This window comes from Hylaeus volcanicus, chromosome 1, assembly GCF_026283585.1.
Source record: "Hylaeus volcanicus isolate JK05 chromosome 1, UHH_iyHylVolc1.0_haploid, whole genome shotgun sequence".
Taxonomy (NCBI): domain Eukaryota; kingdom Metazoa; phylum Arthropoda; class Insecta; order Hymenoptera; family Colletidae; genus Hylaeus; species Hylaeus volcanicus.
The window spans coordinates 3,097,573-3,114,660 of NC_071976.1; the positions used below are offsets into that span (position 1 = coordinate 3,097,573).

Consider the following 17,088-nt stretch of genomic DNA (forward strand, 5'->3'; position numbering starts at 1 on the left):
TAGAAAGTGGCCAGTATCTTCCACAAACGTCGACATTTGGAATTGTGTTTTCAATGACATTGTAACGGAGGAATGTAATGAAATGACCATTGGACGATGTAGTGTCACTTTCATTTCATTTCGTCTTAGGTACAAATTACGTACAAATTTTCCTTCTTTACCCTTCCTCACCCTTTCCCCGTTTAGCTTGCTTAATTGCATCCCCCATGATACACAATTAAATAATCAGCGACCACACGCGTGTCGGCATTTGTAAACATAAAAAATGATATCCATCGATGGTTCGCCACGTACAGGCAAGCGACGAATAAAATTGCACAGCCATTTGTACGACAAGCAATTCCCATAGCGAATAATATCGTCGCCCCGTTGAAAAGAGCGCGGCGTTCCCATAATTTCCGATAAATTGCGAAAAGTATTTCTCGGAAATTGTCGGTGTCGTGTCGGTTCGAAACGCGGCGTGACTCGATGTACGGTGTCCGGCGTGTCTTGGCATAATCGGCGTGTGTGTCATCAGAATTAACCTATTAACGCCCACCAGCGGGCGGCTCTGCCAAGAGTAATCGACTCCGCGGCGAGATTTGGACGGGACGCGAAACACCGGCATTTGTCAACCGGTTTGAAAGTCCGCTTCAACAAGTATCTTTGGAAGGGACGGAGAATTATTGCGACGCGTCTTCGGTGCTCCGTCCTGGTAATATCGGAATTGTTTACTCGAGCGATAAATCTGTAACGCCGTGTCGGAAAAACCATCCGTAGGAATTTCTACGAGGACATCGCGCGTTTGAAGATGAGCTACAGGGAACGGGATGCGCGACGTTTCGACCTGTAAGGCTGTAGTTCGGTCGGGTTTCAAAGACACGAAACGATTTACTGGGGAGAGCTCGCGAGCCCGGAGTAAGTCAGATTTCTGCTACTTTGCCCTTTGTTGGGATCAGATTTCTGATTGAAAACGGTTCGTTTGGTGGAATATTGCGGGAGATAAGAATACTTAGATAGAAGAATGGAAGCGGTTGGGCATTCGAAGACAAAATGAAATGAGTACAATTTTTTAGAAACGTTCGTGCTTAGATTTGATAAAGATAAGGTGAGGAGGGCACGTTCTCTGTCATGGCAAAGGGGTTGACGAATATTTATTTATTTATTGATAATCAATGGGCAAACCCATTACCCAAACCCGTTTAAAAATGAGAAATTACAAGGTTGTTCACTGGTACTACTACATATTGACGTAAAATCCTAAAAGGAGTTTAACATAACATAACTAACATAAAAGTAGCTCCTGAAAGATGATTATATTTGCAAGAAGGTGATACTCGAGCTCGATTTAAACGAGGTGCCATCGAAAAAGCCCACATTGTTATAGTTCTGCGTTAAAGGAAGGCTTATCAGCAATCGCTATCCATTACTCTATGTCTCCTCAATCACGTCCACCCCTACTAGCCATAAACGAGTATTCGGTGTTAACGAAGCATTCGAACCCGTGAATGTTTACCCGAAAGCTCGTCTTCGACGAGCACGAGGGCGTTCTGTAAAAAAATTCTTGCCGTCGGTCGGCGAAGCGACGAAAATACGAAAAGGGGATGAATAGAAGCGCGGAAAACGAACCGGAGAAACAGCGGGACCGGGGGTGCAGCAGCCAGCAGCCGTCAAAAGTTGCCGAACTAATAGGACGATTTTCAGCGCGGAGCGTTTAATTAAATTAATTATATGCGCGCCTCGGTCGTAATATAAATTGTGAGCAAACGTCGCGGACGAACGCGAAAAGGAGAGTTGGGGGTTCCGGTTTGCGCGCGTGGGGGCGGAAAGGGTGGGAAAATGCCGTCAAGCTGCGATCACCAACTTTGATAGTTACGTTTCATCCATCTATCCCAGATACGTTTTCCGCGGACTGCTTCGACGCGAACTTCGAGATCGGTACGTTGCGCCCGTGCGCATGTATGTGCAAATTTGCGTACGTGTATGTGTGCGTGCGTGTGTTGTCCGATTAAAGTTACGATTTCGACGCTTCGGGGAGGGGAAGACAATGTCGCTTCCGGGGAGAATGTAACCTGGGGATGTTCTTACAGTTGTAGGAGCATGATTTATTCGTTTGGCGATAGATAACATGGACACACTTGATCTATTGTCTCTAGAACGTAGAAATTTGTGTTTTTATGATTAACACGTTGACTGAGAAACTGAGAATGAAATTTCTACGAGGCTAACATTTTTTTCAACACCTTATCTTCCATATTCCTAGTTTAGAAATGCATCTATGCCAAGTTGCCAAGTAATAAAACGTCAAGAGTTCACCACTCATCCGTCGAAATAAGGAGCGCGTTCGATAATCCGGCTTCGACCCGTTACCCTTCCCCGCGATCCCGAAAAAAAAAGGGCAGAAGAAATAAAATCCGAAATAAAAGAAACAACCCTCTAATTTGAACCTGTCGTCCAGTCGGTAACAATCGAGTCCACCGCAAGGGTCGTGTAGCTCCATAAGGGTTGCACTTTCCTCCCTCCACGGCGCGGAGTCCCCGAAAAGGTTTGAAAGGCCTCTGCGGAGTCCAGGAAACGGACTCGCGGGTTCCTTTGGTCGCGCACGCGCCCCCCTACCCCCGTGTTTGCACACACGCACCCGCTGGATAACAACGAGACCGACTGCAACCCCGTGCGCGCCTCTTGCGATTCCTACGTCTCCAGATAAAGCGTCGAGGGGGTGCACACACGCGCTTCGGGGGTAAACAGCGAAGTTTCCAGGCGGACGGCGATCCTTGCGAGCCAGACGGTAAATACATTTTTAAATAAGAGTTTTTTACTCTACCAGGTCCCTCCGCCCCTCCACCCTATCGTGCCTACCATCCGGATTCCGTTCTCGTATCGGGGAATTATCCTTTGCTTTGCGCATTATCCTTCGGCCCGCGGCTGGGGTAGCTTCAAAAGGCATCCACGGACCAGGCCAGCCCCTTTCCCGCACACCCGTGCGACTGACTTCGGCATTAGACCGCGTCTCCCTTCCGATTACCGTCTGACTTGAATCGGGTAACGCTACTTTGCGCTGCAGTTATCGATGACTTTTCCAGGGAACTTTCCCCCGTTCCATGGGACCCGTGCCAGAAACAAGGGAGCTTCGGCGACGTTTGCCTCGATTTTTCGCGGCATACGCACGCAAGCGTCTCGAAAGGGGTGCAATCTGTATGGTTACGTAGCGGGACACTGGTCTCGAGTCTTTGCTTTAGATTGGGTCGACACGCAGAGGCGTGCAGCGAATATATTCGCAGCGTCGAAAGTATAAACGCTTTCGGAATAAAAGTCGACGATTGATCCACGTGTCAACTTCGATCGTTCTCGCGTTAATTTTCTCGAAACCCTAAACAGAACTATTCTCCTACAGAATTCTAAAAAACTATCGCTGGGGGATTGTAGAGAGCTATTCTTCGGGTGCAGTTCGCGTCTTCGGTTCGTCTTCCTCCTCGATCCGTTTCTTCTAATATTTTTTTTTTCACCCTGCCGCATACTCACCGCTCGAATTCAATTGTGATTGATCACCGACGGTGATTGAGGATTCGAAATGAAAGCCTCGGCAGTCTCGGTGGCAAAGACAAAAAGACGAGACCTCCACCTCTCAGCCTCCTCCGCCTCCTCCTCCCTCGTCCTCCCACTCCTTTTTTGTCTCGTTTCCACGGCGCCCACCTTCCCGCGTGCTCGAATCCTCGTGCAGGCACAGACGGCACGAATAATGGAGCAAAATTCATACGACTCCATATCGGCGCGATAAAAAGACAGACGGACAGACAGTCGAGCGAGCGAGAAGCCCGCACAAAGGAAGGATTAATTTTAAATATCATATACTTGCCAGGCTAAAAGCGAAGGTGGAAAGGGCACCGTCGCCGGGGAAACTCGGAGGACTGATAAGTTACGTCCTCGCGGAGAGCCGGCTTTTCAGGGGATTTCCCTTTTTGGGTGGTAAAAGACCACGGTAATTTCATCGCTGGCCGAAAAGTCGCAGAGGGTTTTTCACCGAGACTTATTCAGGCGATGCCCAGATATCGGTGCCGTGCTTTGCCCCGGCTTCTTCCCTCGGGGAAAAATTGCGATAGGGTGCTATCGCTATGCGCGCGATTTCCAACCACCGAAAGATGTTTGTTCGGCGAGGACTTTTCGTCGCATTTCGTTTTTACCAGGCAAATCTACATAGTAGATCCTTATTTAACGATTTTTAGAATTGTACCAGCGCGTGATAATTCAAAGAAAAATCATTCTAAATAATGGAACCCCTTTGACACGTTGGTCGCTGGTCCAGAAATGGATGACCAGGTCTCTTCACTTTCAACTAAAAAAATTAATTCCAAAAACGAGCCACCAATAAATTTGTCGAATTGTCTGATCTTTACAGTCTCGATGCAACATTTTAGAAATCTTCACGAGCTTTAGCGAGTCTCATTCTCGAAGAGTAACGAGTGTCCTGCTCTTCGACAGCCCTAATCTCCAGACGAAACCTCGAAGCTTTCGGACGTCGATGAGGGTAGGATGGTGTTCGATCGAATTGGCAGAATGTCAGTTGTTTGCCGTTCGGAGAATACAGGTTCGGAAGTGTAATAATAACAGCGTGGCATTCTTTGGCGGCGGCGTTCGCGTAGTGTACAGTAAATCGAGCGTGCGATACAGCGCGCGTTGAATTATCGTCAGATAAGAATTCCCCCGCGACGTTTATTCGCGGCCGAACAAAAACTGCGCGTGTGTCGCGCGTCCAAAGCGCGGACGGTGTATTATTACGCAATGGGATGTAATATAATGCCCGGAGTTCTTAGATTGTGTTCCGCATTGTCGCGGGGCTTTATGCGATTTCGTGGCCCCGCATTGTTCCCTCTCAGCCGTCGCAGCTCCTCTTCTCCTCGACCACTTTTTAACCATTTTCCTGCAACGGAGTTTCCGCGTTGCCGATGCTTCAAACCCTTTTTAACGTACCCCGTTACTGTGCACCAAGAACAATGGGTGGGTCCCTGCGATTGGTGCACCTCGAATCCTTTGGACCTTTCGAGACTGCAACATGTTTGCGTGTCAAAATTTCGTGTGAATCAAGAATCCAAAAAGTCTATAGAGAAACCCCCGGTAGAAGATTCCTTGAAAAATTGAGATTCTAAAGCCTCTCTTGGAAAACCCTCCGCGATGCCAATCCGCCACGTGACCACATATGTTAGCAAACTATTTACAAGTCCGCAAAGTGTTGCAGGCACGTTAACGAGGATCGCTGGGATTTCCCATCGGAGATGAAAGTTCGCGGAGGATCCTACTTGGCGAACGGGGTGGTAAAAATTCTCTAGCTGTTCGTCTCCCCGCGATTACTCGAATTTCCAACGCAACGAAATTACGAGCCTCCGTTGGAGTTAGCCCCGATGTAGTCGATCCAGAGAAGGAAGGTAGGGTGGCCGGTGAAGAGAGGCCGGCTCTCGTGGCGGATTAATCGTGAATTATCAATCGACGGAGTCGAGTCGAGTAGAGTCGAAAGCCGAAGGAGAGCGGCACCCTCTGGTCGAGAGGGCCCCGGGAGGGCTTGCTGAACGACGTTTCTGGTTAATCGCGTTTGCGGAAAAACGGAGATAATTCCTGGTCGTCCGTCTGGACGATGGAGGCGTGTACGTAGCGCGGAGGAAAGGCACACAGTCGACCCAGCTGGGCGAGGGGGTGGTGTATAACCGTGTAGGATACCCGGGGGTGAAAAAGTGGGGTCGTAGGTGATCTCTTCCCGCGTGTATGAGGCTGGGGTGAGCCGGGTTGGGGAGGGTAGGGATTGATATTCGCGGGCACACGGAATTTTTAACTAGCCCGGCCAGCCTTTAGTCGTTCCGCCGCGAAAGCGCAGCAGAAAAGTTATGAATCTAATTTTCAGCGTATTTGTGTCTCAGTCGCCCCCACCCCTGTCCTCCCTTTACTCCGCTATCGTCACCAGGAACACCTATATCAATCCCCCTTTTCCGTCTCTCCGTCTCTGTCTCTTTTCTCGCTCCTGAATACGCGCGTCCCTCTTCCTCTCTGTCTTTTCGCTCACTCCACCTCTTCCGTCGTTCGCTTTCGCGTAATAAAGCGCGCCGCGGCTTCGTTAGGTTTTTATCTCGGCCAGCAAAAAAAATTAATTTCGAGAGACGCCATGGTTTTTCCAACTCCCATCCACCACCCCTTGTACCTACACCCGCGCACCAGATTCGTACACGCCAGGAGATGGAACGCGCTCCGTACGAGGGACGTTTTCTTTATTTCCACTCCCCCTACACCTTGTTTTTTTTATGAGAGATAGTTGGCCAGAGATGCTACCCAACTCGAACCGCGATTACCCTCGCCGTCGCGCTCGGCCGCTGGGGTTTAAAGGCGATCTAAAATTCAAGGGATTTTCAAACGGACGCCCCGGACAAGAGGAACTCGTCTACCTCCAAGAACTGTTGCGCGGTATCAATTTTTTCTTTGCCGGAATTTAAATGCCATATTCGAGAGCAGAGATTGATGGATTTCGATTCGAGAAAAGGCCTGGACGCATATAAAACTGCACTTTGTTAGTTCACTCATTTGCATCATTAGCTTATACAGTCATCCCCAAATACATTCGTACCCTCTATGTGTATCGAAGAAATGTTAAATAAAACGATAGGTTTACTGTTACCAAATAAATTTTCTGTAATAAATACGCACATAAATAATTTGTACATGTGTATGTATCTACAATGAAAAATTTATTTGGCAACATCAAACCTGTCGTTTAATTTAGAGAAGCTTCTTTGATAAACACAGAGGATACGAATACTTATAGGACTGACTGTGAATACCACTGACGAATACTCTGATTTCCTCTGAATTACTCTGATTTCCTCTGAATTACTCTGATTTAGTTTCAGTGGACTCTCGATCCACGTAAACGCGAAAAGACGCGTTCGAATTCGTTCCTGGTACGCGGTTATATCTTGACTGAAATATTAATTCGCTCGTGCTGAATCGCGCCAGCAAACACCGATATCCATGCTCCAATAACGACCGGCGACGCTCGAATTCAGCGTGACCGGACGTGGACTAGGGTGCTAGTGTAAATCAAGCCAAAAACTCCCTATATTTCCCCATACATCACTGCCGCGGATCGAGCGTGTAATTCCCGAGCTCGCGTTCGTCACGGTTATAAGCGATAATTCCAGTTAGTGCTCCCAGTTCCTCCTGCGGCCACACATTCGCGCCATCGTGTGCGCGCGGCTCGCTGCACGTACGTGTAACCGTACATGTATCTCGTTCTAGATCATGCTACGTGTACGAGGGTAAGTCATGACAGTACGCCATCGTGGCCAGTTTCTATAAATCTCTTGTGACCCGATAAGAAAAGATTGCCTATCGATGAACCACCACCGCCACCCTTCGGCCCCCGCTTTTGCACGGTGGTCAAGAAACGAACCCCTTCGAGTTGCCGGTACGATACATCTTAGACCTCAAGCGCAATCGTGTTGGTATTAAATCGAAGGGCACAAGCTTCAACCCGACCACCCCTTCCCTCCTCATTCCCTGTTCCGGCTTTCTGACAGCCAACCCCCGTACTCGCTGAGCTCGCGTGCTCGATGAAATATACTTAAAACCGTAATTACGATATAATCAGCGGCCGCCGTGACCAGATACGCATCTCGGGGGTTCGAGGGAACAAGGGCGGGAGGGGGAGGAGGTTCGGTGGCTTCGATCGATCTGTTCGAACTGTAAAACCCTTTTTAAAAGTATACGAAGCAAGGGTGAAGGTGCAGGGCGAAGTGGTAGGGGGTTTAACCGCTGCCGTTGAGCCGCCAGAGGAAAGCGGACTTCAACCACCCCTCCTACCCTCGACTATCGCGGCGACGCACACGCACACCCACCCACGAGACGCGCACGCGTACGTCAACCCACCTCGTGCATGTGTATAGGAGGCGGGGAAACGAGTTTTACACATCGCGTAAAAGTTAGTTCCTAATTATTCAGATTTTCTAATTAATGTTTCAGCCGACGATGATGGAGCATCCGGCCCGTCTTTCCTCTCCCTCTTTTTTCCTTTATCGAGCGCGCGCACATATACGTGTGTGCATGTACGCGTCGCGAGTGTGCGTGGTCGCGCGAGCCTTTCTTATTTGCGATTGCGTTCACCGACGTGAAATTAGTCGCCTTCAGGATAAATCACGGGGGGTCGAGGATTTTTTAGATCAGAGCGAACGCGAGATTGTATCGTCGGGGTTGAGTACGACCGTATCACTTCAACCACCACCCCCATTGACAGACAGGAGCGTTAGTGACGCTTAACGAACAGTGCAGACGCGTGCAACGAGACTTTTTCCAAGAAATTTTTAATTTTTAAACTCGACAAGTCGAAAGTACGAGTACGTTGTTCGCGGAGTCGCGGTGAATCATTTGGACGCTTCCAATATTAAATTCTAGGACAATCTGTCAAATATAAATAACAAAAAACTGTAAAGGGAGCCCGAGAACTCGAGGAATTCAGCTGTTGGCAAGACCCGATTCATTTATCATGCTGTTACATCGTTTTGACGACGTGTAAATATGATAAATAACAGGGTCCTCTCGCAAATCGCAAAGTGCTGTCATTATGACAACTTTATCAGCCGCTCCAGCGTCATTGAAAGCGGTCTTTAAGGATGTTGTCGAAGCTTGTTGTCAGATGGCGCTGACTCGAGTGCGAGAGGAATTCTCGCGTGTCGATCCTCGAGGTACAAAGTACAGAGTAATGCCTCCGTTTTATCTCGATTTAAAGTTCGCAATTATACGGCTTTACATCCACTGAAATTCAGAATTACACGGATCTGTGTCCCTAACTCCTGACCCCCTGTTATTTTATAAAAATAAAACCATTGCAAACTAGACTATCCATCTTCTAAATCAAATAAATTCATTCTATCCTCGTTACCAGATAACAGCAGAGTTATAGAAAATTTACTTCCTCTAATCTTTCAACGTAACCACGAATTATGTTATATGTCGTGCCTGAAAATGTACAATTTGTTGTCTCAAAGGAATTTTAGATTCGCACACTTCCAATTTCCAAAAGTTTAATATCGAATTGCGGCAACGATTCGCGCGGTCGATTGTGCAAGTTTCGAGCGATCAAAGTGTGGGAACGTCTTTTGACGTCGCTGACGGCAGAGAAAGCATTCGTTGGAGTCGCGAACGATCCGGCGGAGCTAGTTCTCTCTGAAACATGTGCATCCTCCTCGTTACGAATGCAATTTCATGGGCTACACAGATAAGAGAGGGAGCCGCGCATTTGGCCAGCCTAGAAAGGGGCTGACGGTGGCGCAAAAAAACGACCAGAGGGAGCACATTCCGGATAGTCTCTATATTTTGTTCTCCTTGAAACTTACGAAATGAATATCTAACGATATTGGCTCTATCCGTCGGTGTGCACCTCCGACCCACGTCATTTTCGCTCGACTGCAATAATCCTAGCATTTTACCAGGATCACCCCTCCCACCTGCCTCTCTACCTTCGTGCGCTACAACGTCGCCTTCGATGACTTGCACTTGCCACGGTGATTGGATAATACTTGTTTCAATTAGCAAAGAAATAATGTCGGAGTAACGTTGGTCCTGCTAGGTAATGATCTCATCTATCGCTTAAGTAAATAGATAATGAACTTCGCGATGCTATAGATTTCATATTTACCTCTTGAATGTAAATTTACGATGCTATTAATTTAATGTTTGCTCGCTTAACATCGATATCTGTACGGATACGATAAGTCGCAGTCTAAAATCATCTCGCGGGGAGACGTTTCGTCGCGTTTGCACCGAGAAACTAGTTACGAAAACTGAGGACCAAAAATAAAATCACTTCAAATTTGTTCTAGGAACCATCGCCTCTAGTACATAAATACCGATAAATTCTATTTTTTTTTTTTTTTTTTTTTTGAAGTACGAGAGACTTATTGATACTTTTGTCCTCCGACTCGCCTATAAAATCATTCCACGTTAGCAAAGAGTTAATAACGACCACGGTACTCGATAATTACCTTAATTTCCCCCGACAACCCCCTCCCTGCCTCGCCTAGAAACGTTCGAGCCATAGGGACAATCAATTCTAATCAGATCTCGAAACCAATGTTCCCTCTCACGGTCTCTGTGCACACATTCGACGGCCATCATCTCCGTGGCGGTTTTTATCGATAATTGCGATCGCCCGCGGTCACGTGGACCGTGAAGCCATCGCAGAGACATCGACGACGACGCCATATTGGTAGCGCCGGTAGGTCGAACAGCGGCGCGTATTCCTGCCACGATATTACCGTATTTACTCTGATACGAAGATTTGCTGATAATTGGCGCGATAAGGGGCAATCGAGTGCGCAATACGCGCCCGCAACAAACAATCGCCGCGGACGGGACGACGAATTTTATCGCCCGATACCGAACGCCGTGAAACCGACTGTTGGGAAACGGATTAGAGCTCGACTGACAGGATCGGTGGGTGGATGGAGAAACCAGGCTTTCACGGTTGCGTAATGGACCTCGGGAAAATCTCTCGCCGCGCCTCTAACCCGTCACGATCGCCGATTTCTGAGAGTCGCGACGGACTTGTACTTCCATCGCGGGACGGTTCGATCTAATGGAGGTTAGAGATAAGAGAAGTTCAGCTAGAGAACTGTGAGAATAGTGTAGGCTGAATAGTGGAGGTCTGAAAAACTATAGCTAAAACGCTATAGTTTTTCAGACCTCCCACCTACCCTCAATGTAAATAAGAAAACTTAATTTTAATTCTCACAATTCCACTTGAATCGCTCTACCCCTTTTCGTATTATTTTCTAGACAGCATCGCACTTTCGTCGTCGTTCCAGAAGATGAATTAAATTAATTGCAACGATTAGGATAAATCGCTCGAACAACATTCCGCGTAGTGATCGTTCAACCGAAGCAGGAAGTCTCATCGCGGAGATCTCACCTTACGGTCCGCCTAGGAGGAGCACGGCTAGCGTTCTTGGTTATTTCTTGATCGCGATCGCTACATTAGCCAATGTGTTTTGAAACACTCGTTGAGCGTATTTGCGTTGGCATCGGCGGCGCGTTGTCTCTCTTTCATCTCGCCACGGTGCCAGGCGTCTCGCCTCGCGTGAAACCATCCAAGAAAGAAAGTCGTCGGCTGTCTAATTGCGAACGCTTTCTTACCGAGACGTCCTGTCCCTGATCCGAGGATCTGTCGCGAGTAGGCGACAGATGGACGCGAGATTGCTTATTGCTAAATTCCAGGCAATTGTTCGATTTTAGGCGAGTTGGTCGAGGTGTTAGAGACTGAAGCAAAGAGATTAAATTATTTGACGAAATATCGATATATTAGCATGTGATCTGAACACGAGGTACTGTATTTGTTTAGCGAGTCTCGCGAAATTTATTATACGCAGATAAGAAGTTCGTCCAATCTTTTCAATGTCTCTGGCAGAGACATTGAAAATAAAATTCCAAATCTGCGGATGAAGATCGTGAGTTCCGCCATGTCGCACAAAGGTCCACCCGTCTGTTTTTATTTCAACGGTTGAAAGCTTCTTCGAAGGCAGATCAAAGCAATTCGTTTTCGCGGACGGCTCTTCAAACAATCGGGAAATGTCCACGGGACTCGAATGTCCCTGATATAAAATGACAACGCGTTATTTATAACTCGGATACGTCAACCGCCACGGTAGAAAGCATTTAGCTGTTTTCCATGAATTTGGTTTCAAGAAGACGTCCTCGAGATAAGGAGGAGTCGAGAACAATGATCGAATACGGATGTCCGCGGCGGACATGAAAGAACGGAGTTGATTTCGACGTGGATTAATTAAGGAGCTATCGGGGGAGGAATTAAGGTAATAAGAAACTAACAAACGAAGGGACGGCTGGAAGGAAATCAGGCATTGCGTTGAAATTATATTCTCCGAACAAATAACTTTTAACCTTTTTACCTTTCTTTTTTCCTACAGAAAATAGCAACGCAATCATAAAAATAGATTATGATTACAGATTCTGCCATCTTGATTAGACGCACGTGTTGAATCAATATAGCGAACCAATATGTTTGCCTATCGCTATTGGTCTACCGTGTGTGCTCACTATATACAGTCGGTCTCATAAGTATTCGTACCCTCTATGTCTATTGAAAAAATTTATCTAAATTAAACGAATTAAATGAATTAATGAAATTTCTCTGAATTAAATTTAAAAAAAATTTATTTGGAAACATCAAACCTATCAATTAATTAAGATAAATGTCTTCGATAGACATAAAAAGTACGAATACTTATGGGATCGACTGTATGTCTGATCAAGACAACAGAACCTGTAATAAAGCTCTATTCTTACCACCAAATTTACACCCTGTGTTAAAAAATAAACTCTCAAGGCGTCTTTTGGAAACCCTTTTAGCGCAATGTTGCTCGAGAATCTTTACCAATCGATTTTTCGCGCCGGAGGTACCCTATAAAACCCCCATCCCCGTCTCCCAAGATCCCCCAAGAACCGTTCATCTCCGCGTCGAAGATAATCGAACAACTACCCTTTTCCCCTGCTACACTGTCGCATTATTTACTCCTCGTTATCGTCTCCGGGCCAGTGGCCCATCTCCGTCACTCCGCCCCTCCCCCCCCCCCCCGCTCTCTTCTATCCCCTTAATCGGGGAATAATAAAAATCATTCCCGTCCCGCGATGGCTTTTCAATAAAGACATTGTTCGCGGAAGCAAATTCTTATCCGTGAAAAGACGTCGTCTGGGGTTGTTCCATCGGCGGCTGAGCAGGTGGGGGGGTGGGTGGGGTGGAAAGGACCTAGAAGGAGGGTGTTCGAGGGGTGTGCAGGGGGGATTATCGGCTTTGGGATTACAACAGGCCGAAGCAAACGATTTCCTTCAAAACAAGAATACCGGAGCAGCCGTTGCAAAGTGGCGGCTAGGGGTGGAGACGGAGAAAGGGGTGGAGGTCGTTATTGGCCCTAAGCAGGATACTTATTGAACTCTTAGCGGTGTTTTTATCACTCCTTTCTCGCGAGCACGCGCGCCGCCGCGTTCTTTGCCGCCGCTTTAAGTGTTTTCGCCTTTGTTTAAAACGCCCACCCCCGCGCCGCTCACATTATGCACCCCTCGTTACGGTGGGCGCGAGGAGATTCTTGCAAGACTCCGCTTCGTAAACCGTAAGTGAAGGGGTTCGACCACTTTGTGCCCCTCTTCGAGGCAGGAGTGCCGACTGGGGTAGTAGTTTTCAGGAGGGTGGCGAGCGGTAGTGTTCCTATTGTCGAGGGGGTAGTGTAATCCGAGTACGTGTCACTCTGGGGGGTATCTTTCTTTGATTGGAGTGGGCTTTCTCACCGTGGAATACTGTTTTCAAAGCGTATTGGATTTTATTTTCTAGTGGTACACGCAGTACTACGACAGAATTATTTTTCATCATTCGATACGTAAAATTTAGATAGGAAAAATGTTTACGATGTCGATTTTTTTAGTAAACGAATTGATTTTCACTCCGACGATACTGAAATTCCGTTGAACTGTTGCACGCGGCGCTTTCAGCTGCGTGCGCGTCGAACTGAATGACTGACGTACTCGATAGAGCACGTGGTTGGCCCTCACTCACCCCCTTTTCGTTGTTTGTCTCCCCCTGCCCCTTCCCCTCCACGTTTCTGTTCTCCCTGGATCGTACGCACGAAGCACGCGCGCACCAGCCAGTGAAATTCACCCCCGAGTGCACTTCACCTTCCCGATACGCGATAAACGCCTTGAATCACGCTTTCGGAACGCAAAGTGTGACTAATGGCAGTCGGCGAACCGACGGAATTGGTAATGAAAGAAGATCATAAATAGGAGACGCTGTATCGATGAATATTCATCCCCTCGAGCCGACAGGAATCGTCGGGATTTCGACAGAGACGGTTTCGCGCCATTCAAACCCGCCCTGACGAGTCGAATCAGGCTCGATTCCATTTTCGCTTTGATTCATGCTCGCAATTCGAGGTAAATTGATCATCGACGGAAATTTAGGGCTGGGTTGTCAATCGTACTCGAGATATTTTCATTGTTCGTCCTTGGGGCGGTGCATGTAGCTTGGTAAACAAATTATCAACCCTCGACGTAATCACCAAGCACTCGACAGGTCCCGAAGTCGAAATATTTAACTTTCCAATTGAACAAGAGGGATTCTATCGCAGTTAGTTTTGGGTGTCGAAGTAGCCCAGACATTTCAGCATCAGCAGAATATGAGACTTACCTCTTTGTCCTTCGCTTGCAGTTCCTGTTCCAGGTTGGTGTTGGGCGTTCTCCTGGGATTGCTCGCATCGTGTACCTGCTGCTGTTCGCTTCCCTGTGGTGTCTGAGACAATTGATGTCCCTCAGTCTTCGAATTCCCGTCATTTGCCGCGGCAAGTTGCTCCTTTAACGCGGAAACTTCCTTCTCCGCTAATGTCGCCCTCTGTAACAAGGAAAATGCAAAACTATAGCGTTCAATCGAGCCTCGAGTCATTTAAGTACAAAGGATTTGCCCTTGATTAATTTCGATCGATGCCTTTTATTCCATCTATTCCTCTGACTTTAAAATCTGACGAATATTTAAAAAAAAAAATTGGTCGCCGGCAACCACCGACATCTTTCTACCCCTAACAGTGACGCAAATGAAAAGTACTTCGAATTATTTATAATTTTAATATCGCGAACTCGACTGCCGCGGAATATTTTCGCTTCGTTAATATCGAGGATCAACGACATCTCGACGAGCGATAAAAAGAAGAAGCATGAATGAAGAAAACGTCGGGCGACGATGAAATTATCGCGGTGCCATAATGACAAACACTTGCTCCCTCGCCCCGACCGAGCGGTTCGCTTGTACGAACGATCTGTACAGCACGGCATATGGCTAAGCCATTAATTAGCATCTGGAAGCAATTAAAGTAACTGCGAATTCGGTAGTAAAATACCGAAACGCCACGTGGACGTCGACAACAAATCCACGTCAGTTTTTGCCCCGATGCATCGAAGACGATCAATACTTCAGCGAAACGGTGACTCTAGCCTCCATTCGATTATGAAATTGCACGCTGACGTCTGAACTGTTTTCCATAAAGGTCTCGATATTCAATTCTTTTTGTTTATTTCAAACCTCTTGAGCCTCAGATGACTCTGTAGTCATTCAGTATTTTTATTTTTGAAATATATGTAATTAATAACGCGTCGCTATCAATTTGCATACTGATGAATAAATTGTTTTCCATTAGGGTATTAATAACCGATATTAATTTCTTTTTTGTTTTAAACCTCTTCAGCCTCGGATGCCTCTGAAACATCCATGTTTAGCCTTTGAAACCTAGCGTATCCTTATCAATTTGTATGAAATATGGTTTTAAAGCGATGCTATGACCTACAAGCAATGCGTATAAATCAACTATTTCATGGTTTCTCATCGCGAATGCACCCGCGTTGCGTGCAATTCTATTGAAACATGAACTGAAGCAAAATAACGGATCGGCTATTAACCGTCTTAATTAAGTTATGACTCGGCGGTGATCTGAATCGTTACATATTTAACAATTTATAAATATGTAACGTCCTCTATCTTATATTAATTAAGATCACCGTTAATAGCCTAGCTCATTATTTCGACTTAATCTCTGTAGAACTACATACGCTCGTTGCGAAACACAATTCGATTGTACAGTTTCCGTCTAACGAATAACTGATCGAAGTTCGCCTTCCGTCCGCTCGAAATTATTTATCCAAACGAGAATATCGCTGTTTCCGACGAGAACAGGAACAAAAGAAAGACACGGTCCGAGTCAGCGTTTGAAGGAACGAGTAATGATCCATTGTTTTCTGCAAAAAGCCTTGACGATGTTATCGATAATTACGAAATGATACGGGAAGCATAAGTATATATTCGAGACCGCGACGCACGCTCGACGGAATGGCGGACAAGTATCGATAGGCCTCATCTTGCCTATCTGTCACGTAGCGCTAGGTGGGGGCGTAGCGGAATCGAGGCTGATAGAGAGGATCGAGAAGATCACCGATAAAGATCGTACGCCCGCGATCGTCACATTAGCGGCGGAAGTCGTTGAGAGATAATGGCTCCTTTGAACGTTCCTAACGACGCTGTTTTCGTCGTTGTTCTATCAACAATCGGCTGTTAAAAGTTTGAGTTATGGAATTACGGGAAACTCGAACGCACCTTCCGGTATTTCGTTCTACTTCAAGGCTCCCCTGCACTTCCTCTTCAAATATATTTCAAACGGTGAAAGAAAAAACACTTCTTTAACCCTAATCTTGCCGCGTATAAACGACAGAAGGAAGCAATTGTTTGTTCTTTTTTCTATGGAGGGTAGAGATGAGAAGGACAAACTCGTGTGGTGTTTAAAACTGAAAAGCGTCTTCTTATTTTCATAAAATATCGTTTAGATGAATTAGACAATCTTAAATATACCGTATCGAATACTATTTTGTACCATAATTGCATACTACTCGCACGAAATGTTCGACACTTTTCGAAACATTTTCCTACGTACTCTCTATACTGTTCTCTAAAATGGCAGAGACAATGGAGTGAAATTGCCACGAGCAGCAGCCTGTTGGGATTCGATCGTCAGACCACCGATTATGTACTCGCCTTTCGACCCTGACCGGAAGGAGGCGGGTGGAATTTCGATCACACCGAGCTGTTTCTTCGTCTTACACCCCTTCTCAAATTGACGGTTATCCGACTTGCACGCCGTCTCGAACATCGATCGATCGCCACTCACCGATTCGATATACGGAATCGCGGCTCATTGCACGTTCCCCGCGAGCAAGAACCTGCTTCGGGGCTGGTTTTAGGCCTGGCGGTCACGCACTTTCGGATCAGCTACCGCGGCATCGATCGGTTTCTGTCGTGTTAATGGCGGTTTCCACGTTTTCTGTACTCCGATTTCGTGTGTCATGGAAATCAGGTCTGAACAATCGCTTTCAGAATCGTTGCATCTTTTCCAGATACAACAAGGAACACCAGCCAACTGTTACACACCGATTTCAATGAAACTCGGTACACAGGCAAAGCGTTAAAAAATTTTGAACACGTATTTTTTTATATGATATTCATGGTTGAGGAGTGAACACATTTAATTGCGATCG

The 17,088-nt window shown here is 46.6% G+C and overlaps 1 protein-coding gene across 5 annotated transcripts in view; it reads right to left on the reverse strand.

Moving 5' to 3' along the window:
- Positions 1-17,088, reverse strand: part of LOC128880039 (homeobox protein cut) — a 122,172-nt gene that overhangs the window by 48,843 nt on the left and 56,241 nt on the right. For all 5 annotated transcript variants that reach the window (XM_054133440.1, XM_054132636.1, XM_054131801.1 and 2 more), the window contains exon 3: positions 14,204-14,404. In XM_054133440.1, the coding sequence (XP_053989415.1) occupies positions 14,204-14,404 (201 nt within the window). The remainder of the gene's footprint in view (positions 1-14,203; positions 14,405-17,088) is intronic.